Here is a 23,148-nt window from a genome sequence, read left to right on the forward strand (position 1 = left end):
ACCGGGACGAATTTTTATTCCCTTGCGAAGTATTTAACAAAGCTGTACAACTTTCCTTTGTAGCCACATGGCTGTATTTCTAGAGTGGATTTCAACTTTTCATGTCCGCGTATAATACAATCCGGAACACCGCTGTCGCTCCTCTGTATAGTACGGCGCTGTCAGGCACGATTGCTGCTTAAAAATTTTTATAACTGCTGCTGCGGTCTTGTTAATTAACTACAAAATTTTAATGTTTGACAACTGAATGGCCTTTGATGAAACTTCATAAAAATATTGAGGAGGCGAAATTGCAACTTCGGTTTTGAAAACTTACTTTGCGACAGACTTAATCGATTCATCAATTTTTAGGCTAGTGTAGGTTTATCCGCCGTGTAAATGCACGCACCACGTTACATGCAATTGAAATTACTCTTTTTTTTGTGCCTTGCAGATATTGTGCTAACTCAAAGTCAGAATTCTTCCCACACGTAAAGGCAAGACGATTAGGAAGTATTCGTCCCTGAAAATCAGCCGAAATGGCAAGAAACCAATATTTAGTCTCGCGAACTTCGTTTAACACCCCGATTTGCGTTCGTTGTTGAAAAGTTTCATACCCATAGATTTTCCGTTCGCGTGTGCGGCTCAAGGATCGACATTCTCAAAAACGGGGGTGGGGGTGGGGGATGGATCGAGCCTTTCAGCGCTCGAGACTTCATTGACTGTGCCATCGAGCTAATTTGAAACTAATCATCCGATCACAGTGTCTCCCTGTTACGAGGTAGGGAAAATTTGGGTTAAGCTTGTTTCGGTGCATGCACAGGCATTTCGATGCGAAGACGTTTTGGTGAGCAGATTTGGTTACTCGTTTGTGTAGTGTGTTCCTAACGTGCCACGGTGGAAGAAAACGACGAGGGTAGAAAACGACGCCGAAGCCCTTCGTCGCGCCAGCCGTGCTAGTGCAGTTTTGTGGAATCAGTGGTAACAAGACAATGCCAACGATGCGCTGAATCGTCCCTGTCTATAGCCGAGAAGGTCATGCAAAATATGACGCGTTTTTTTTCTAAATGAGCCAGATCCACTCGACAAATGGGAGTTAGCTTTTGGCTTGACTATTGGGACCGTTTCGGGGGTGTTTTCAGCAGTTTTCTTTTTTTATTTGCTTTCAGAGCTGGCTTATCATGAATTCAGACAGCAACTAGGAGATCCGCGAAAGATCTGTCGCCAGACGTCGACGACAAAGTGCATGGAAGAAAGCGTGAACGAAATGAAACCGAGAGATGTGAAACAATCATTTCATCATGTCTCCTCCGTCCTTACGGCGTAACTCTGGTTATATTTATTTTTTTGTCCGATATTCACCTTGTTAGTACTTAATTAAATAGCCATCGCTTACAAGCCCTGGAAAATCCTCTCCCTCCCCCTCCCCCTCTTAGGGTACGAACCATTTCATTGAGGTGAATAAGATATGAGCAGCCTTTTTGTTTTGTAAAGCGTTTTGGAAATCCATGCAAGGTAAGAAAGAGCTTGCGTACTTCATCAGTGTCTTCAGGCGTGCTCAAGGAAGAATTCGAGAACAGCTGCTAGTGGTGCCAAGGGGACTCACCTTCTAGAAGCCCTGCTGCATATGTTTAATGCCTTTTCCGCCCAAACTCCATCTCACCCCTCTTGAAAGCCCATTTAAATAAAGTTTTCATAAGAATTAATGCCCCATCCCCTTGATCGTTTCAATTCAACAAGAGCCACATCGAAACTTATCGCCCCAATATTGTTCAAATTCACAGCATATTTTTTTAATTACTTGTGGCCATAAACTTCTCCTAGCTGTGTAAAACATGTAATGCAATAGCTTTGGCAGCGTTGCATTTAGGTCCGTTAACTTCCGCTTTTTTTCTCAAATTCGCTTTAGGTGGGTTTGGCTCACTACAAAAAAAAAAAAAAAAAACGCCTTATATATTTGTGGGTACCATCCCCGACGCCTCTCAGGTTCTTTTAGGGCACATTTGCTTTAAAACTTTTAGTGTACTTTGATTTTCGTAAATAATAGGTCGTGGATGGTTATTTACTGCACTTACTGATTTTTTTTTTGTTAATGCCGCATTTTCCTTTATGATTTGACCACTGTTATGTTTTTCTGTAATGCACGTTCAGGCAACACCTTTTACGTAGCCGATTGATTTTATTCTTTGTGGCCTATTGCTTATTAAGTTGTTCTGTGGGGAGAGGTTGTTCTAAATTCACTCTTAGAAAACATTAAAGAAAACATTAGAAAGAGTTATTTCTGACCGTTTTACACAATATCCTGTGATCTACTATGAAATTGTGTCATGTCATTTCTAGTCGTTTGACTACGTGACTTTCGGTGCCGTTTAGCGAATTGGGGAGGGGGGGGGGGGGAGAGAAGTGCATGTGCAAAGGTTTCCTGGCGCTGTAAAGGCATGCTTCCTCGCCACTCAGGCGAGACATTACGTAGTCGTGTTCGCTAACAGTACACAAGGCTGCAAAGATAACTTAATTTTTTGTTTGAAGCCTACATGTACGATAAAAACCCTTCTTTGTAGTCATGTGACCACACAGCAGTCGGTACGCACCAACCGAACTGACTAAGCTGCCCACGATTATTTTTTCACCGAAGCATCGTATTTCCGACTCGTGAATTTAAAGGTTTAAGAAAATTCTAGTTTAGCAAAAACAAGTTGCCTCTGCTGTTTTTTACAAGTAAACTGGACGTGTCGCCACGTGTATTTCGTGTTTTGTTTTGAAACGTTCCTTGATTCGTGTATCACGATCAGTCTCGTTCAAAGACATGCCAGAGTCCCTCAATGCTGGTCATACCTTATGAAATAATGTTAAATCGTGTTCGCGGGTCCTCCTCATTCTGTTCGCCGGGACGGAATAGGTAAGGCTGTTGTTACTTTGGGATGCAAAAGCGAAACCTCGCGGTGCTCCAAGGGCGGATGGAGAATGTCCCGTGAATAGTAGCACCGTGCGACGTCTGTTTGTGCAGTATCTTCCCACGGCTTTTCGTTCATTTAGACGGGTTTCAGCCGCAGACGGCCGCTGCGGGAGAGTTGCTTGGAGATTCACTCCCTTCTCGACGCATATGAGAGGGAGAAAAGAGGGCCGGGGTTCTTTTCTCGCGACTGCTTAGATGGCTGAGACGACTCCGTGCGCGCCTAACTTGAGTCGTTGCACCGGATCGTTTCCCTGGCACACTACAGTTGTAGACGTAAGTAACGCGCACGCGCATGCTTGTTCACTTGTAGTCTATCCCACGAACTTATATCTTTCTCTGTGGTCTGTCCAACCGAGACCCATTTAATCGCTGGATATTGTGCAATGTGAGCGACATGCAAAGGAAACGAAGAATTGCGGAAGGTGTGCAGGAACAGCTCGTCTTGCCTATGGCTCGTGGAGCGATGGCCGGTGAAATATAAGGCAGTAAAGATGGAAGAACCGGGGTTACGGGTTCATTGCATGGGAACGATTTTTGAGCGCCGTGTGTGAAGTGAATACGGGAAACTAACCCTGCGTCCCAACTCAAATGATATTGACTTCAGTCTGGCAAATGAGGTAGCGACTCGGGCACGCGAAACAAAATAATGTGTGTCTCATGTTAGCTCACTGCGCGAAATTTTGAAAAAGCATTACGTTTCTACGATTTGCCTAGCAATGCTATAATGGACCTTTTTCCAGCACCGGTCCTCATAGTGGCCGCCACGGCGAACTAAAAATGGCAGTAAGGCACGCCCCCAAAAATTCGGTCCTTCGGGGAATTCGTGCACAAAATATCCTAGTCCTCGAGTCCCTCCCACACCCACCCGTCACCCGTACCTTTCACATGAATGTCACGGTAGCAGGCGCACGATCCCGCGACTAATCTTCAGTGGGCGAGGTGGCCCTTTTCCTTTACTTTCTTATTTAAATTTTCGTTGCTCACTCACTGGTAGCCATGTGTTCTCAGCGTTGTCAGCCTCAAAGGTCTTCGCCGCTTTTCTTATAGCATCTTTGATAATCCGCACCGGTGCACACCGGGGCGCACTGGTGGGCCTTTTCATTCTCGACAAACCGCACAGGTGCGCACCATCTGTCCTCGATAAACAGAGGCGCACCGCCGCGGGGCAATTTTCGGTTGCCCTGCCGCGGACAGAGGGAGTCGACGGAGCGCTGGGTGCAATACCTAGACGCATCGGGAACGACGCGAGGGAAGCAGTCTGTTGCAGCGACGGCGCATCGACGCACTCGTGTGATGGCGGAACGGGCTTTATATTGCTGCTGACAGGGCTGAGTTGCTTGCGGATTCGTTGGACAACGATGGGATGGGTGCAGAACGGGCGCTAATAATGGCCAGCGATTGTAAATGAGGACGCGAAAGAAGGCTGCATGCATGGCCAGTCAGTTGGAGCTTTGCATTCGTTTCATTAAATTGAATTACGCGTACACTTACTGAAGTGTCTAGACCATGAAGACCTGCATGTAAGTGCGGAACATAACAGGCATTCACGTTATGGCTTTCAGAACAACTAGAAGCTTGTAGGTAGCTGTTTAGTGAAAACGGTGGAAGTACATTGTCGCGCATCTTAGACGGATATGGTTTTTCTGTACACATGATCATTGGCTTTTAAATAAATATCCCTTTGTAGTAGAGCTGTGTCATATTTTGCTGCTTTATATCCACTTGTGAACGTATTTATGAATTGATTTCATAGCTTAAGAGATGGCGCTTTGTAGAACCGCTCAGTTTGTCCTCGATCAACGCTCCGTGCCAGTGCGCACCGCCGCGAGGCGCTGTGCACGGCGCCGGTTTTGGGGGCAACCCCGGTGCGTGTTTGTCGAGGGCACTATTAGAAAACCTTTGTTGTGCGCACGCACGAACCCACCACGAGCTGTCGAAATAGAAAAAATAAAAACCTGCAGCGCTAGAAAGCGTATAGCCGTTCCCAAGCTGCAGGCTGAGGGGCGCCCTTTTGTTTATTTAGCGGAAGTCGCCCTACAAAAATGACGGACTGGCAGCCCGCGCATGTGCAGATCGCTAGTGGAAAAAAGGGCCAATAATGTTGGGAACGCCAACGTTCTTTAACTTGAAAAAAAAAAAGTGCAACCATCCTATATTACTGCTTCGAAATACAGTCGACACTAATGGAAATGAACAAGTCAGAATGAATGAAAGACAGTTTACCTATCGCAAACCGTTCGTCAAAGTTCTTCTGGGCGGCCAACCTGGACCTTTTTCCGTAGCTCTCTTCGCTGGTGGTAAGAAACCAGAAACCAGAGACACTGCGTTACTGTATAGCCAACTTTATGTTAGAAAGGAGAACTTTGAGGTCTTTCAGAGTGGAAAAAAGTGCGTTGTTCGAGTGCATGCATTCATTTGCGACTTACCTGCAAGGAGAATTTTGAAATGAATTAAGCAGCATGGCGCGTTCTTAAGTTGTTAGAAATGCATCCCAAAAGGGTAAAGAGTCGAATTCACTTGCACTGCAGGCTGTGGCTTTCAAGATACCATCAAACCGGGAAATCCGCGGAGTTCATCGACGATGAGTGCCGATCTCCAGCCCCCAGAAATTGGTAAGTAAATATTGCTCAATTGCGTAAAGGGCTAGCTGGTATACCGAATCGAAATGGAAACGCGAATTAAATCGAAAACGCACCGAACAACAGGAGCTAGAATAAACACGGAGGTGCTACTTTCAACTAATGAGATAAAGATCCGAAGGGGGGAAGCGGAAGGGGGTTAGAAGTATGGGAGGTACGTAGTCATGCTAGCGATCGCACCCCCCCCCCCTCCCCCAACGTGAACAGAGCCGTTCAGCCCAAAAGAGGTCACTCTGGATATAAAATTTTCTTTCTGAGGTACTGCGCGTACTTTATCAGAAGTTTGGAACCAACGTGATTTCATTAGGGCCGTATTGATAATGCACGGCCGCCGTTCGCCGAAATAAAACCGACATGCTTCGAGCAAAAAGGCTAGTGTCCATCGGTGGTATGGTTTCGAACAGCTTGAACGAAATGATTTTACTTCCGTGGTTTCAGGCGCAGCTCCTCAACTTTTGACAAAACTTAAGCTTGTGAATACTTTGTTAGGGAAAATGGATGAATAACATGGTGCGTATCATATGATGAGGTAACAATGACGAGCGTGAAAACCCTAAAACCATGATCAAAGTGAATAACAACTCCAGTGGCTACAATGATGCGCATGGCTTTGACTGAAAATTGATTGATTGATTGATTGATTGATTGTGGGGTTTAACGCGCCGACGCAACGCAGGCGATGAGGCGCGCCGTAGTGGAGGGCTCCGGATTAATTTTGACCACCTGGGGATCTTTATCGTGCGCCGAAATCTCGTACACACGGGCGTTTTTGCTTTTCGCCTCCATCAGAAAAGCGGCCGCCGCGGCCGGGAATCGAACCCGCGACCTCGTGCTCAGCAGCGCAACGCCTTAGCCACTGAGCCACCGCGGCGGGTAACCTCTGAACTGAAAAACTGAACCTTCTTACATTCGTGCAAAAAAAAAAAAAAAAAAAGACAGAATGCGCCTCAATCCACCTAGTGAATGTGGTGGGAAAGCAAAGCTGCAAAAGACACCCACAACGATTACCCATGCGACGTCACTTAAATTCACTCACGTAGCTCTACAAATAGTGAAACCAGAGACAAGTGCGATGCATTTAACCCCACTCTTTATTACTTCAAAGAGATATTCTTTGCTAAGGTTAAATCAATGCATGATTCATGAACAGTGGTTGGTTGAGTTGTATTGGTGAAGTACATCACGGGAAACTTTTTTTTTTATAAAATTGAATTTAACTCAAACCCGGTGTCAGACGATCTCACTTCTCCCTCTCGGCCGCTGCCGCCGGAGGCGACGAGAGTGAGTGAGTGAGTGAGTGAGTGAGTGAGTGAGTGAGTGAGTGAGTGAGTGAGTGAGTGAGTGAGTGAGTGAGTGAGTGAGTGAGTGAGTGAGTGAGTGAAATAGAAAGTGGAAAAAAAGCGATTTTGGGATGTTTAGAACTCATTTGGGAGTTCACCAGCATACTCCCAGTTCGGGGGAAGGGGAGAGGGGGGGGATGAAAGGGGGTAGGGGAGAAAAATGGGGACAGAGGAAGAGGGAGAGAAATAAAGAGATAAGAAGTGCGCTAGGCTGGCCGGCAGGCATTGGTTACAGATGTTTGATGAGGTCGGTCTCCTCGAGGATCGCCAGGACAAGTCGGAAGGCTTCCCGCCGGATGGAGGTGGGGCCCGTCTGGAAAAGCAGGTCCATCAGGGTGTGGTTGGGAAGCCAGAGACGCTGGAGTGCTGCCCGAAGCTCTGCTCTCGGGGTATCGAGCTGGCGGCAGGAGCAGAGCAGGCGCACCAGGGTCTTGGGCTCTCGGCAGTCAGCACATCTGGGCGACGACCGGCGGCCTTGTCGGCGCAAGTGGGCTGCCACATTGCAGCAACCGAGACTCATACGGAGGAGTATAATGTGGGCGTCCCTGCTGATGCCGCCAGGCAGGACCTGTGGAGCTTGGCCGCCGATAACTCTGGGGTCCGGGTGAATCATCTCCACCTCCCGCGCCAGGGTGGGTTGTGCGGCGTCGAAAGGCCTCAGGTCGCGGGAGGCAGGGACCCCCTCCTGGCGAGCAACACCTTTAGGAAGGTCATGTTGACATGAGATGGCAACCAATGGAGCCGCAGGTCCCAACCGCAGGACTCCACCAGGTGAATCTTCGCCGCCAGCGAGCGCTCCACGTAGCCGCCGGAGCTCAATGGCTGGTCCGCCGCTCGCAGTCGCAAGAGAGCGGGCCGGCAGTCGGTAAGGATGACGGCCGGCTTCATCTGGTTGCCCATCTCGAGGAGCAGTTCTCAAGCACGGTACAGCCTGGCCAGCTCTGCATGAGTAGAGGAGGCGCGGAAGGGCAGGCAGCACACCCTACTGGTCACAAGATCCATGGCCGTGCAGGGGGCTCCTGCTCTGCCCATGGACAGTTGCACGGAGCCTTCTGTGTAGAGCTGCAGGAGGCCAGCCGTCTCGTCCTGCAGCAGGGCAGCACCCTCATGATGGATAGCCTGGGTTGGTGTTGACTGCTTGCTGCGAATCTCCGGGAGCGTTGTGCTGATGCAAAGAGCTCACTCGGTTGCAGGTGATGGTGCCTCGAGGGGGGGGACGCTGCGGCAGCTCAATGTGACTCTCGTAGATGGACGCAAATGTGCCCATCTGCGAGTAGGGGCGGCTGCGGTAGTCCTGCGGAAGGTCTGCCCCATCTGGTGCGCTATAGAGCCTATGGATGTGGTGCTGCAGGGCCCGCATCTAGATGGTCCAGTTGCCGGCCTCTGTGTAGGAAGCCGCAGCCGGGGACGTGCTCGGTAGTCCAGGCAGAGGCGTATGGCCCGGCGCTGGTCCATCTCCAGCTCCTTCCACCGCAGTGGCTGCAGGTCTACCAGTGGCAGAGCATACATGACGGCCGAGGATGCCATTCCATAAAGCACTCGCAGGACCACGGAGTGCAAGCTGCCCTGGCCTTGTTCCAGCAGATTCCGCACGCCCCGCTGGACTCCCACCGTGCGCTGCTGGAGTGCCCTCACCACTGGGATTCAGTTCAGTCGGCAGTCAATGAGGAGCCCCAGGTATTTGGCCCTCAGGCACCACGGCATCGGCTGGCCGCTCAGGGTTAGGGGTGGGGGTGTTGTCCTGCGTGCTTGGTAGCCACGTGGGTGGTACGAGATTTGCGGCAGAGACGGAGAGGAAGTTAGATGTCATGCGTTGGTGAGAGCTTCCATTAATTTTTCCAACTCCTAGCGCATGCGCAAGGTGCGCACACGGCCGCTACGCGAGCCATGGGCGGAGCGCGCAGCGGTGCAGCAGGTCGCGTGAAGTTATCACGTGGCATTCAGCGAGAACTCAGGGGCTAAACCCTCAGATGTGTTTGGTGAGTGCACTGCCTGTCTTCCCCGTCCCCGCGTGGGCTCGTAGCTCAGTCTGTAAGATAAGGGGCTCTCGCTCCGTGTCTCTATTCGTTCCAGGTTCGATTCTTGGTGGTGCCAGTAACTTCTTTTATTTGTTCGCGGCAGTTTTCTGCTGACACCAACGGTCGAGAGAGAATCCTTGGGGGGTAGAGGTAAAAAGCTTTGCTTGAAAACAAAAAAAAGTGGCCGGGCTGGTGTAAAATGCTTCAATTCTTCGTCCTTCCTTTCCGCCAGCCCGTTCCAAGCACGTATAGAAGCATGTAAAACCACTCCTTTCAGTGCTTGGAAATACAAGAATTGAAATTGTCCGTTTATGTCCCCACTTTGGTTTCGTTTATTATGTAAAGAAACTTGGGCCGTTATGCACAGTCGTATTTATTGGGCGTGTTCTTTTTTTGTGACCCATCTGTAATCTTCGTAGCACCTTGTGTTCTTTTTTAGGTGAAAGACATGCCGGACTGGAGGAGCAAACGTCGCTTCTAGAACCAAGCGAATTTTCAGATGGGCTGTTTCAGTTGAGGGGCTGTACTATTTATACAGTTGGACAGGAAGGAAAGAATAAGAAGGTCCGCGAGGTTTAGAATCAGTTCCCTAGTAGTTGGTAGGTGTAGAAAATATCTGTTAGAATTTCGCTTGACTGATTTGTTTTAGTAGTTCGATTTATAAATTGCTATGCGGCCCACAACAAGTCACGCCCTATATGCTTCCAGCTACTGTGTGTGTCCCAGGCCACAGTCGATAGTGGGCCGCATCTTTGGTGACTGGCTCTGCTTTACCGATGTTCGGCTTACAGCAACCCACAAGGTAACCAATAAACTGCTATTCTCAAGATTGTAATTGGATTTACATATATTTAAATCATTTCCATCCTAATCCCTGCGTAATGAAAATACGCGAATCATCCACAAAACATTAATCGACTAGCGAACAACTTTAACGAACAGTCACCAACCTCTACGGAACTGACTAGAGATATTGAAGATTAAAGTTGGGAATCAAGTTATCCGAAATTCTGTGCGCTTGGTTTCTTCTGTTCACATGATTATCTCGATTGGCTGCGGAGCTGGGTCATTTCATGCCAAATGTCCCAGCCATAAAGTCAACCATCACAGATTTCTTCAGTAGAACTTGTGGCTCATCTTTGCATGGTCCACAATGCTCCCTCGAAGTATTTTCGTGCAATTTTTTTTCTTTATTTAGGCGCCCTTTTATTATCCCCAGGGTTACAAGCAAAGGTAAGCCTGTCAAAATATTAATGAAAAATTGCTTTTTTTTAATCACCACCACTTTTCTGTGGGCGCCATGTTCAGGCCCTGGACTGCCCTATGCCGCATTTTCAAAAGAGCTTTGCTTTTTCTTGCTCTCGTTACGCCATTCAGAAAATGCACGATTTTTCGCATTTTCAAATATTTTTAGCAAATACAAGCACACTCTCTCAGCCAATGCAGCATTTTTCTCTGAATTTTACCACTGTGGACAATTTGTAAATATATATATATATATATATATATATATATATTTATATATTGACACTGAAAAAAGGAGAAATGTGCGAGAAAACATTTTTTAATTTTTGAAAAATCTTTTTTCCGGCCCATATTCAACACTTAATTGCGCATTGTGGTTGTCGTAGTAAAAATAGAAAGTACAAGGCATTCACTAGTACAAATCATCACAGTTTATTTTAGAAAGTTTATTCGGAACAGTGTTTGTTTTAGCAGAGAAAACAAATTTTGAATTTGCACACCGACACTTCACCACGTTGTTCCACAGAGCGTCTTCTCTGCACGGCATGCGCGTGCCTCACGGTGTAAGAATATTGAGGTGTTGACACTGGCCGCGGATGAGAACGCGACCAGATCGTGTTCACCCTCAAAGACATGCGCCGGCCACAGCGGGGCGGGGGCGTTGCAAATGAGGGGCCGACCTTTGCGTTTAGCCTTTCTGTACATTATGCGGCGTATGATAATGTAGACAGGGAGTGCCTATGAAATATCCTGGAGTACGAGGGAGGGGGTGGGGGAAATTTACTAACTTATTCAGGGAGCTATACCGGGAGAACCAAGGGCAAATAGTGTGGGAGGGGGTAACATACAATAGGCCTGTACACACCTACAAGGGTTGAAACAAGGATGTCCTCTCTCTGTCCACTGCTGTTCATGGTCTACATGGTGGGATTAGAAAGGAAGCTAGGGGGCAGTACGCTAGCTAGAGGGCAGTAGAGGGCAGTAGAGGGCAGTACGCCCTAAGGCCCCTAAAATTTTAGGGGCCTTAGTACGCCCGACCACTGGTTACGCAGGGGAGAGCAAATATACGGTACTGGCGACAGCGAGCATGGCACTCGACTCTCCCACGCAGTACAGCGCTCACCGCGAGAAGCCAGAGTCTAGAGCTACAGTCGCGTGGACACCGAACCGCAGATCAGAATCCTCGCGAGTGGGCGAACCAGAAAATATTTCTCCACAACCCGGCGTCTACGACAATACTCCCAGGAGTACTCGACACTGATCCTGCTGGTGCAACCCGCAAAATACCGCATTCTCCCTCTCGTAGAAAACTTCCTCTGCTTTTTCCAGGCGTTGCCATGACGATTAATACAACGCTTCCACAGCAGCCTCCTGTCACTAAGGGATGTTTATGACAGCGCTGGTGGTCACGACCACGCGTAGTGGTCACGACTGCTGCCGGCCCTGAAATCCCCGCGAGCGGACGAACGCGACATACAACATTAAAGGCCGGTGGCTACGACTAAACCCCCAGCAGCTTCCATGACGATTAATACAACGCCGCTACAGGTATCCTGTGTCGGTAGGGGAGGACACGGCGCCAGTGGCCGACGCTGGTCAACGGTACGGAGGCAACCCTGGGTGTGCGGTTAATAGCGATGACAGCGCCGCGCTGTAACCTCTCGAAGAAATATATTTTATCGACGTTTCAGTTCAGGGACCGCCGCAAAGCGCGGTCGGCGCGGTTCCTGTTCTGTGGCGCAGTCGTCGGCGCGGTTTCAGCCCGCTGTCCCGTACTTTGTACAGGGCTCATTCGGGAGCGTTACAGCAAAGCAGCAGTCAGATCCTATCCGACCAACCCGCCGCACTTTTATGGCCATCTACCTCGTAGGCCCCGAAGAAAAGGCGGCAGAGGAGGAGGCAGCTCAGTTAGAAGAAAGCCAGCGATAGAGAGACCCGGTCCGGGAGAAATGGCGTGGTGTCGGGGCTCGAGAGGCAGTGGAGAGAAAGGCGGGTGAAGCATTGTTGTCAGCGCGTGCAAATGACTTGTGATTGGAGAGAGTGAAACTGACCGGGCTGCACGGCCCAAGCGACGGGCTTCAACGGCAGCATCAGGTGCCAACGAGCGAGTCGAAACAAGTAAGTACCTGTAAATAATTTTGTATGAAACCTTGTGTAATGGCGTGTGTACGTAAGAAGCCTTGAGTGTTGTGTTGGCTCTTCGCGGGAGGTGAACCCGTCGGAAAATGCAGAACATCAAAGTGAAATGTCAGGAGTGCTGACAAGTACTCTCGGCTGAATGATTGACCTCACAATTTTCCCTCTCTCCGGGCACATTTCAGAGTTGTGTCTCACATTTCTATGGACGGTTTGAGAGGCGGGGAGGGCCAGGTTTGAGGCTCCGCTCGCGCAAGTATGCTGCTGACAGGCGAAACTTCGATTGCTGGAAATAGTGAAACGCAAAATTCTGGCAGCAAGCAGACATATAGATGAGTCTTTTACCAGTGCTGTTGAAACCTAGCTGATGCAGGGTGCTCATGCTTCTTGTCAATTTTGTGTACCCGCACACACTCGTCGCTGGGTAAGAAACAAAGTTTGTGTCCCTATCTGTAAGTCGCTGCGGGAAATGGGAGTTCCATGCCGGAGCCAAATGTTTTGTGCACGTGCTCTTGCGTTAGTGTCAACCCTTTTGTTAGAGTGGCCCATTGTTTTACCGTAGACAACTGGGAGGCAAAATCACGTACGTATGTATATTTGTTGCCTGAGGTGATCGTCGGTAAACTATGCGTAGCCGGCCTAATGGTACGGGTACCGCAGAGAATATGCGCAGATAATCTTGCAGTCAAGGGTTCGACGGAAGTTCGTCTGGTCAGGCATTGTATGAAGAAACAACTTGTCCATTTTCGCTTCGTTGTGAACAAGGAACCCGTACGGGTTCCGAAACGTCTTTATACTTTTTTTACTTGGTCAGTGACTGCATTACTGCAGATAAGCTTGCTTGTGACCTAGTGGCTTCTCTCCTTCTAGACACGTCTGCCTCCTTTCCCAGCCTGTGACGCCCCTTTTAATACCGCCCCAGAAGTAACAAAACGAAGTGGGATAGGCCCAGTTTGCTATATGACGCTGTCTGACTGGTAGCTTGGTAGTAGGCCGGTTCGCGACAGCGGAACAATCGCCCTGTGATTATTCCTCGCAGTCGCCCAGACAGCCGAATTGGTATTAGTATTCCTCGCACAGGAGTACAGACAGTTTGCTCTCTTATGCTTGGGAGCAGGAAGGAATGAACGGTAATACCCAACACGAAGGAAGCAGTGGAAGTAAGCAAAAAGAAAGGGGTACTAAAATAAAATTGCCCCCATCTCCCCGCGAGGGAACCCTGGTGTGATGCGGCGCATCTCGGGGTTCAATTGGCGTTTCCATTGGGTTGATTCTCTACATCGCGTGAAACGTATTTTGGACGCGTAGGATGCCTTCCATCACATACGGATGTTCTCATGCGCGGACGATGCAGGCAATTTTACATTTTCATGCACATGCATACGCGAAATGAGAGAGTACGCGTGTTTTAGCGACCACCACCCAGCTCTTTATTACATTTAAGAATGATGACTTTATGGTCAGTAAAGTGTACAGTGAGCGGTTGCCGCCGCGGAGCGATACCCACTTTATATTCACAGCGCTTGAAGGAGAGGAGACCGCGGGAGAGAGTCCCGCATGCGCGCACATGCGCACCGGAGCAGCTGAGCGTTAACGCAGCGAAGCGCGCGCCAACCAAGCGCGCCAGCTGTCTTATGCTAATGCGCCGGAGTGAGAGTGTTGTGCACAGGTGTGGGAGAGACGAACGGAGGAGAGTCGTGCATGCGCAGGTGGCGTGCGGACCGACGCCGACGACGCAGGAGGGGCATGCCTGAGAGTAAGAGACGCGCAGCATCTAAAAAAAAAAAAAAAAGACTATCTTGCGAAAATGCTAAGTATCCAACACTCCTGCGCCCCGGGCGGAGCGCCCTTGGCACTGCGGGCTGCTGGTAAAATTCGAAGTAATTATCCAAAGTCTCCTACATTATTTACACAACATAGATAATACTGGTGTTTTTGGAGGATCCTTTGTAGCGGTGTCTGTTTTTGTGCGAAAAACACCGATTATAATTTGTGAGTGGTTCTCGCCCTACCGAAGAGCAATATGGCTGCGTAAAAAGGAAACAATCTCTCACGAATATGAAACTCATATATGCAGAGGTCGTGATGAAACAGTCGAGGGGACAAATGAGAGGATGCTGAAAACAATAGGTTCTTTTATGTTGCGATTCCCCGTCGGAGCAACACAAATCCTCTAGAAACATCAACGGCAGCTGCTAAAATCTAACGTTTTTGAAGTGCTGACTTCAAATTCAATTTCCGGCCCCGCCGAGCAGTTTCTTCCTGTGGACCGAAATTTCGTCGCCTGGGAATCATTGCCGGCTTACAAAATCTAGCGGCTCTACGGCTCTACGCGGCCATCTATTACTTCGTACAGCAGTGCTCAAACAGCGAACTCCTCTGTCGCTAGAACCAACTGCAAAATATGCAAACATCGGGTGGCGCAATAACGTAGCGCTGATATGATATGCCTTCTGTGCTTCAAATACCTTTTACGCATAATCAGGCGAGCGGAATGAAATACTTCTATCTTTTATGGGCTTGGCCAATGTCGATAAAGGGAAGAAGTTGCCAGATTAACCTGCAAGTGAGCTCTGAGTGGAGAAGGGAAGTGCAACAAAATACATTGCAGTTTTCGGAATTTGGTCTTTCGTCAATCGCTGTCACAGTGTAGCCAAGAGAGGTATACGTTATTTCTGTCTCTAGTAACTCGCATTTGGCAGGCGAGGGCTGAGGCCCGCATCCGTACTAGCAACTCTTCGTAGTTTCGTAAGCGGTCGTCAAATCTGTGTATAGAAAACGTTACTCATGTGCAAAAAACTACAGGTTCTACATGGTAAATGATGACTTCGAGTGTTTGTGAGAGCAAGCGATCTCCGAACGCATGCATCCATTTCCCCTCGCTGCGCTTGGGTATCCACTATCACAAATGAGAGCGACGTGCGGCCGGAGGCGATGACATGTAAGCAAAAAATCATGCACCCCGTCGTCTAACGACGGCGATGGTTGAACGCGAAGCTTTCGCGTGAAGGATTCCTTGGTTGGCGTCTCATTTTGTACTTTGACTTGCAGACGGTTTGGACTTTGACTAGTTGGGCTTTGAATTTGACTCGCATGCAGTTTGGACATCTGATCGCAGCGGTTTTGACTTTGACCCTTCGCCACTTGATTTCGCACTAACAAAGCTTCGCGTTTAACCATCGTCGTCGTTAGACGGAAGGGTGCATGATTCATCATCAGAGAAAGTTGGCCTTCCTGCAGTGAGTTGTCGTCAGAGTTTGGACTTTGACTCGCAGTCGATTTGGAATTTGGCTCGTTGAGCTTAACTTTGACTCGCACGCAGTTTTTGACTTTTGATCGAAGCGGATTCGACTTTGACCATTCGCCATTGGATTTCGCACGAAGAAAGAGTTCTGAATGCGCTGTCCGGTATGTGCTATCGCGAATTTGCTTTGGCAGAGTCCATTCATAACCATTGATAACCAGCAGCATGCGTTTCTCTTGCACTTGAATGCCAGTTCTGCGTATAACAAACAAGTATGTATTTTCTGATTCCTGCAACAATTTTTGTTTAAATTTAACATACTGATACTGACACAGACATGGTACTCTGACTGTAGCCGAATGCTTCACCTTTCTGGGAGCAATAATTTTTTTAATCGACCAAATCACCGAGGGTGTGGAACTGAAATCTATACTAAAATACCCAATGATTTCATTCTGTTGTCTGAGTTCTCTTTAACCCCGAATGACTATGAGGTATTGAAGCTGCAAAAGAATAAGGAAATTATTAATAGAATGTACCGTCCTCCCAATGTCAATACAGCAAGCTTTCTTGCGTTCTTTGAGAAGCTCTGAGATTATATCTGCTCCAATATTGTTTGTCCTTCGCGTTCAGCCATCGTCGTCCTTATACGGAGGAATGCGTGATTTTTCTGTCCAATTTTTCACGTCCATGCAGCCTTCTCCAAATCCAAACTGCTTCGGCTGTGTCCGAATGACGTAATTGGGTAGATGTCGGCTTCATAACGCGAGGGATTACGGCCTCGGGAAGCGTTTTCTTCTTGAGGCGCTTCCACGATCGTCATCATCGTCAGAGAAAGTGGGTTTTCCTACAGTGCGCTTTCAGAGCTCACGGACGGATCAGTGCGACATAGAAGGATTCGTTGTAAAATGAAGGCCCCCGCGATAGAACTATGGGGTGCGGTGCATGAGGCTGCCCCGCAGGGCAACTGCTGGCCACAAAAAGATATATCGAAAAGAAAGGATCTGCCACGGCTGATTAACAGAAATTTATTAGATAGGTTCGACACATGGGTCTGCATGTGTAATGGGGGAAAAAGGTAACGGTTGATGGTTTACATTATGTGGTCAACAGCTGTGGAGCGCGCGAACTCCCAGAGACAAAGGGGCGTCTGCCGTGTATCGGCGGGCTGCCTCGGTGTTATCCACTCATGAAGTCTCTGAACACTGGAGTGGAGATACGTCAGACAGTGCGTTTCAAGGCCCGGACATTCCAACAACACGTAATGTACACAAGGCGTGGCTTCTTTGGAGAAGGAGGTTCAAGTAGCAACGGTCATAGGTAATAATGACCACAGGGCTGAACAAAGCGGATACAATTTGTAGGAATAATACTCCTTTAATAGTGCTTTCTGAAAGCATTAACAAAGCCAACATTGAACACAACCCCGTCGCCAATATCCCCCGTGGGTGGGGCAGGATAGGCGTCAGGATTAAAGGCAAGAGACGATAGCCCGCACCGTCTGTGAGAGATGGTGCGCCAGCGATGAAGTCATCGCCTTGCTAATCATAGCCACCAGCTACGATGGGTGGCTGTTCTCGATTTTAACGTTGACTTTCCGTTTTAATGTGAAGCTTTCTTTGCCTCACTGGTGGTGATCGTTCACTTCAATACGCATTGCAGGAAAGTCAACTTTCTCTGACGATGATGATGATCGTGGGTGAAGTGAACGGTTGTCGAACCATCTTTGTCGATAGACGAAGGGGCGTTTATCATGATGATCGGGGGTTAAGTGAGAGATGGTTGAACCAGTCTTGTCACTAAACGAAGGGGGACGACGGTGATGATGATTGGGGGGGATGTGACAAAGGATTGAACCGCAACGATCAAATTCCAAACTAGGATGACCCCGAACAAATGCCTCATGAGATAGGATTTTGATTCGACTCAGTTTGCGGCGGAAGAAAGCTTCGCGCTTCAACCGTCTTTGTAGTTAGACGAAGGGGCGTTTGAACTTTTTTTATATGTAACGTGCCGTTTTTCTAATCCTTCCGGCGCATGCCCACAAAAGAAAATTACTGAAGGCTTGATGAAAGGAAAATCATAGAAATAATTTCAATCGAATCGATATTAATTAATCAACAACAAATTTCAAATTAGGGAGGGGAGTAATCGTCATTGCAGTTTCACGCCCATCCGTGCTTCTGTTTATTTTTCGCAATAATCTGATAACCGCACAACCGCCGTTAGCTGCCGACTGCGCAAATTGCCAAAGAGCATCAATGGAGGCGAGGGAGAAAATAGCGGTGAAAGAGGTGTCGGCGGTACTGAGGAGGAGCCCCGGAGCGGCGCCGAGCAAATCGATGACACCGGAATGAAAACTGCGCGGTTAGACCTATACTGCTTTGCAGTAAAACGGACGACGGCGAAGGCGTCACCGGCCTAATCTCCTTTCGCTGTGGCCAAATAAAATTGTTGTGTCTGTCTGTCTGTCGGGTGGCTGCGACTCATCCGAGTCTGACGATTCAGACGACACGTCGACTGCGCGGGCGAGTGCGGACCATGGGCAATCGTAGCAGACGATGCGGCAAACGTCCCTGACATCACGGGTTTTTGATTAACGGTAGCACCAGCATTTTTTTCGGCCACAATACCGTGACGTCACACTCTCCGAACGGCCATTTGGCGCGCGACGACCGAATTTGAAACTGGTTGGAACAAATGCGTTATGATTAATTCTATGCTTGCAGCTGGCCGCTTTTGGTTTGATTTTTGAAATTACTGAACCAATAGGATTCGTTACAGCATAAAAACTGAAAGCGAGAAATTTAGTGTCAGTACTCCTTTAACATATGCAGTGCCCAAAGCCTACTGGGTATATGACAAAGGTGTGGCGGCCCCCGTATGAGGCAGTACGCAGCGCCAGCATGGAAGATTTCATCCTTGCTTTCATCGCCTAAATCAGTGCACCCGAGGGGCCGAGTTGGAACACATCACGCACGGAAAGCCTGGCACGCACGACGGTTCACGATATAAACATGGGCACACCAGAACCCAGCACACCTTTCTATCCAGCTGCCACGGCAGGCATCGCTGATACCTTGTGTTGAAGAGCAAATACGGACTTCTGCTTTCCGTCGTTTCTGCGCGCTCCTCAACATGCAAAGAAACATCGATAACGTACATCTATGAACGTCATATCCAGTTTCATTAACAAAAGTTACGTTTGCCCCACTTTCTGACTTGATAAATACCGACCATCTGGAGCATGCAAAAAAAAAAAAAAAAAGGAGAGCCATTCCACTGTGTGAAGGTGGATGACCAGCGAAGCAAAAAGTACACGACATAGGGGTCACACACAATTTAAGTATAAATTTACCGTGCTTGAACACGGTTAATCCAAGTTTTTCGCGGCGCAGCAGGCGCCAACGCGAAGTGAACTTGGATAATGCCAGTGCCTCCTTGTATCCTCTTGTTATGGCATTTACCCTCACCCTGTCTCCCAATCCCCATTTCCGCACCTCTCCCCTTGGAACGAACGAGCCATTAGACGCTTCCACTCCATGCACGCCCACAAGGCGCTGGCTCGACCTTGATTAAGCTTGAAGGTCCAATTGACGCTACGAGGAACGAGCCGTTTTCGGCGGTCGACTTCGAGTAATAAGATTCTCTTAATAAATAAAAATGGCAGCATCTCCACTCCGTGGATGATGGCGAGGGTGCGGAGTACGGGGACTCGAAATGACATTTATAAGTTGCGCCCCGAGTGACATCCGATTTGCGTCCCGACCGTCATTCGATTTGAGCCGTGAGTTGCACCTTGATTATTTCCTAAACGAAACTGCAACTCACGGCTCAAATCGAATTTCGCTGCATTTTCGCTTGATGGTGGTGTGCGCACGAATGGACGCGGACGGACATTGGGAGGTCCTAAGGTACTCCGCACCGTTACAGGCGAGGTAGTAAGCCGTTTGACTCTCGGGTACTAACTCACGGCCGTAGTCCAAAGGGTATGATGACTGACACTAACTCTGGTCTACCAGACCCAGGCTCGAATCCTGCCGGTGCCTGTGTGATTTCTTTTGCGATTGTAAATGCTAGCGCACGGACGCGGACGGACATTGTGCGGTCCTAAGGTGCTCCGCACCTAAGAGTATTTGCTGTCTCGATCATGCGCTCTTCCAATCAGCTCTGTGAAAAATAAAGAAAATCGTTCAAGTGCACGCGGCCTAGCATGACGGTTGTCGTCGTAGATATGCTGCCGGGAGGGTGTTCTGGTGCTTTGTTGTAAGTACCGAAAACAACAAAAAAAAAGCGATATAGCGTGTCCTGCGACGTCTGATAACAAACAAACTGCTTGTATTTTTTCGTTTCTTGCGTTCTTCTGCGCAAAGACACGTGGTATTTTACGTAAGCTCAATAAAAGGTAAACCACTTGTTGTGGTCTCTTTACGAGCAGTCGAATAGTTTAGGCTAGGCGGAACGCACTAACGCATTAGGGCGCTCGGAGCAAGTGAAATCCATCTGTATGTTGTTCGCAGCTACTTGTTTTCACTGATGTCGGCTTTTTATTTTTGTTTCTCTGCTACTGCAGCTACTTTTCCCCGACCGCGCTTTATTGCATACGCCCCATGTTATACCGCATGTTTTCAGCCGTGTGATAGCATATTTCTTCGCAGGCATGACGGATACCGGAACTGAACGAGTCGGCTCCACCATGCCCGTGTGTCCAGAGTGCAAACGCCGCAAGAAGAGGCACCAGTGCAAGTTTTTCTTCGTGATTGGGTGCGTTTTGTTTATCAGCGGTTTCACGGTCTCTTTTTTGCTGGAAGTTTACTTCGGGCTACTCACCGGCGACCACAGTCTCTTCAGTGCGTTCTTTGGTACGCATGAGCGCTTCCAGCTGCTGGACACGTGGCGGCCGTGGCTCGTGCGAACGCCTAGCGTTGGCGGGCCGGTGGCCCGAATCCTGCTTTGGCCTGCTCAAGACGACGGCGAGCAGTCCCCCGGCCAGGAGATCATGGAGCGCTGCTTGACTAAGCCTGAGCGGCTGCCCTGCTATATCGCCACGCACAAAGGCTACCTTGAGGTGGCCGATGCCATAGTCTTCGATGCGTCCCGCCTGAAGTCTTACGTGTTCCCGGAACGCCGGCACCCTAGTCAGCTGTGGGTCTTCTCGACGCAGCAGATTGGACTGGACCATACTCTGGACGTCTTTGCCAATATTACTGATCTTTTCAACTTGACGATGACCCTTCGAGCTGATGGAGACGTAGTCATTCCTTACGGTAACTGGACCACCGAAGGCGTGGAACACTCTCCATCGCGTAAACGCCTTTTAATGGCCCTCAAGAACAAGTCGAGGACGGCCGCTCTGTTCGTCAGTGACTGCGAAGCAGATACCCGCAACGGCAGCTACAAAATCAACGCAGCTGGGCGGAAGAGGAGTTCGGAGCTTTACTTGAGATATGTCTGTAGTCATTCTGAAGTCACTGTGTTCACTGGCTGTGGACGCCCGTTGTGCGGTTCCCGGAAAGAGTGCCTAGAGATGGTTGCCCAGGATTACTATTTCATATTTGTTTTCGAGACCTCTCCCTGCTTTCAGAACCCGGTGGAACTGATATACGACTCCTTCAACTATGACATTGTTCCCGCGTACTTCGGAAAACCGCCCGGTCTCGGCAGCCTCGTACCCCCGGGTTCCGTATACGACACGACGGACGAAAAAACTGCTGCTCACATCAGCGACAAGCTTAATTCGTTGCGCGCCGACACTGAATCCTACCTGCAGTACTTGCTTTGGAAAGACGTCACCAACATAACTGCTCCGGAGGACGTGCTCTGCCGATTGTGCGACGCTGCGTATTTGGATTGGGAGCATGGCGACGTGGTCTACGACGACATTGTGGCCTGGTGGAAGCAACGCACGGACTGCACCGACGTTCCTGCTATTACTGGCGGCCCTAATGATCCTGTCTTCCGTCCGTTGTACCCGGGAGGCGTCCCTCTACCAAGCGCACCATATCCGGATTCATACAATACCCGTAATAAGCTCTAACATGTCGTATTGTCCAGGATCGCCAGTACGCAAAACACCCTATTCTTCTACCCTACCAGCTTGTTAGTGTCACAATCTGCACTTATTCTCTTGTAATCGATTGGCTTACATTAAAGAATTCTTTCGTTCTCGTGAAGTTCTCTGCACATTTCGGTGTTACACGAGTGTATTCCTGCTCTGTCAGGTGGGCATTTCGCTTTGTAACATTTCTCGTGGGTCTGGTTCTGTTACATCGTAGTTTATCCTATTTATGGCTTCCCCTATCATGTTTGAGGGCATGACTGCCCTTAGGCTTCGTTTCTGCGCGCTGTCATAAACAATGAAGCAGTATGCGCAACCGCGTTATTTTCCTCTGAGCTCATTCATCACACACACACACGCACGCACGCACGCACGTGAACGCCGCCGCATAAGGCGCTTGAGATTTTTTAGGTATAGCTAAGTATAAATGACGTCTACCATTGCCCTCGGCACGGAAGCCGTTTATACGATCCGTGGCGTACCTTAAGATTTTTGAGGCATAGCTGAGTATAAATGGCGTCTACCATTGCCCTCGGCACTGAAGCCGTTTATACGATCCGTGACGTACCTAGCGAAGGGGCGGGTGAGTCCATATGTGCCCTGCGCAACTTGAGGTGTACCGAGCCGAGTCCACCAAACATGCACCGGAGTAGAACAGATGGCAGCGCGGCTGCGCGACCACAGAACTCGCTGTTCGAGCGTTGAACTACCCTCCCCTCGCAAAGCGCCCCCATCTAATCATAAACATTTGTGCACACCAGGATCAGAGTCGAAATAACAGCCTATGTGTCTTTTAGACTGCTCTCTTGAGTAAGTGGGAGGAAAGAAGGGGGCCCTGGTATTTTTTTTTTCTGCTTGAAACTGCGCTCGTACTTTTCGGTAAAACCTGTCGGCCATGTTTGTAAACTTATACCCGCACAGAATGCTCGAAGAAAGGCGTTGCGCTACTGAGTATCATGGGTTGTGTTCCCAGCCGAGTCCATTAACGTGACAGAATGAGAGTTTGTAGCTTGGCTAGTTGGTTCATTGCATTGAATGAACAGCGCTAAGACCGGATAAGTGAAGTGTAACAAACACGTTTATAGGTCGCACAATCTGCAGAGGGCAAATTTTTTGCCCGTGTTTTGCCCGTGTTTGTTACTCTTCACTTTGTCCCGTCTCAACGCTGTTCAATCCATGTAACGTGATAGCGTTAAGCGCGAGACACTAGAGAGTTTTAGTACAGCGTTTGTTGCCTTTGCGCACGCTAAACGCTAAATTTTTGCGTCCTGCTACGTAAACACCGCGAGGGGAGTTTTAGTAGAGTGTCTCATCAGTTTTGCATAGCGACACGCTAATGCGCGCCATCTGCCGAATCTTTTGCGAAATGACTCGCCGGCTGAACTGCTAGCGGAGTGCCGGAGTGCTTGGACATTTTACGACTATCCAAACTAGCGCCAACAAACGCTTTCCCGTCAGCGTTGAATGCAACATGGCCACAGCACGACATGAATATTCTCTTACCTGGGTACGTTCCATAAAGAAAGCGTTGAA

General features: G+C 48.9%; 1 protein-coding gene across 5 annotated transcripts; it reads left to right on the forward strand.

Moving 5' to 3' along the window:
- The first annotated feature begins 11,902 nt into the window (after positions 1 to 11,902).
- LOC144155028 (alpha-(1,3)-fucosyltransferase C-like) lies at positions 11,903 to 21,730 on the forward strand. Of its 5 annotated transcripts, none has more exons than XM_077686225.1 (3): positions 11,903 to 12,295; positions 20,216 to 20,321; positions 20,409 to 21,730. In XM_077686225.1, the coding sequence occupies exons 2-3, from the start codon at positions 20,218 to 20,220 to the stop codon at positions 21,592 to 21,594; spliced, it is 1,290 nt and encodes a 429-aa protein (XP_077542351.1). In that variant the 5' UTR covers positions 11,903 to 12,295; positions 20,216 to 20,217; the 3' UTR covers positions 21,595 to 21,730. The 5 variants fall into 5 exon arrangements, with proteins under 5 accessions (XP_077542351.1, XP_077542349.1, XP_077542350.1 ...); XM_077686224.1 differs by lacking the exon at positions 11,903 to 12,295 and adding an exon at positions 19,917 to 20,062; XM_077686226.1 differs by lacking the exon at positions 11,903 to 12,295 and adding an exon at positions 19,917 to 20,062 and having other exon boundaries at positions 20,440 to 21,730.
- The last annotated feature ends 1,418 nt before the right edge of the window (positions 21,731 to 23,148 follow it).

The sequence above is a fragment of the Haemaphysalis longicornis genome, unplaced genomic scaffold, assembly GCF_048455015.1.
Source record: "Haemaphysalis longicornis isolate Haplotype H1 unplaced genomic scaffold, Haemaphysalis longicornis Haplotype H1 scaffold_1, whole genome shotgun sequence".
Classification (NCBI taxonomy): domain Eukaryota; kingdom Metazoa; phylum Arthropoda; class Arachnida; order Ixodida; family Ixodidae; genus Haemaphysalis; species Haemaphysalis longicornis.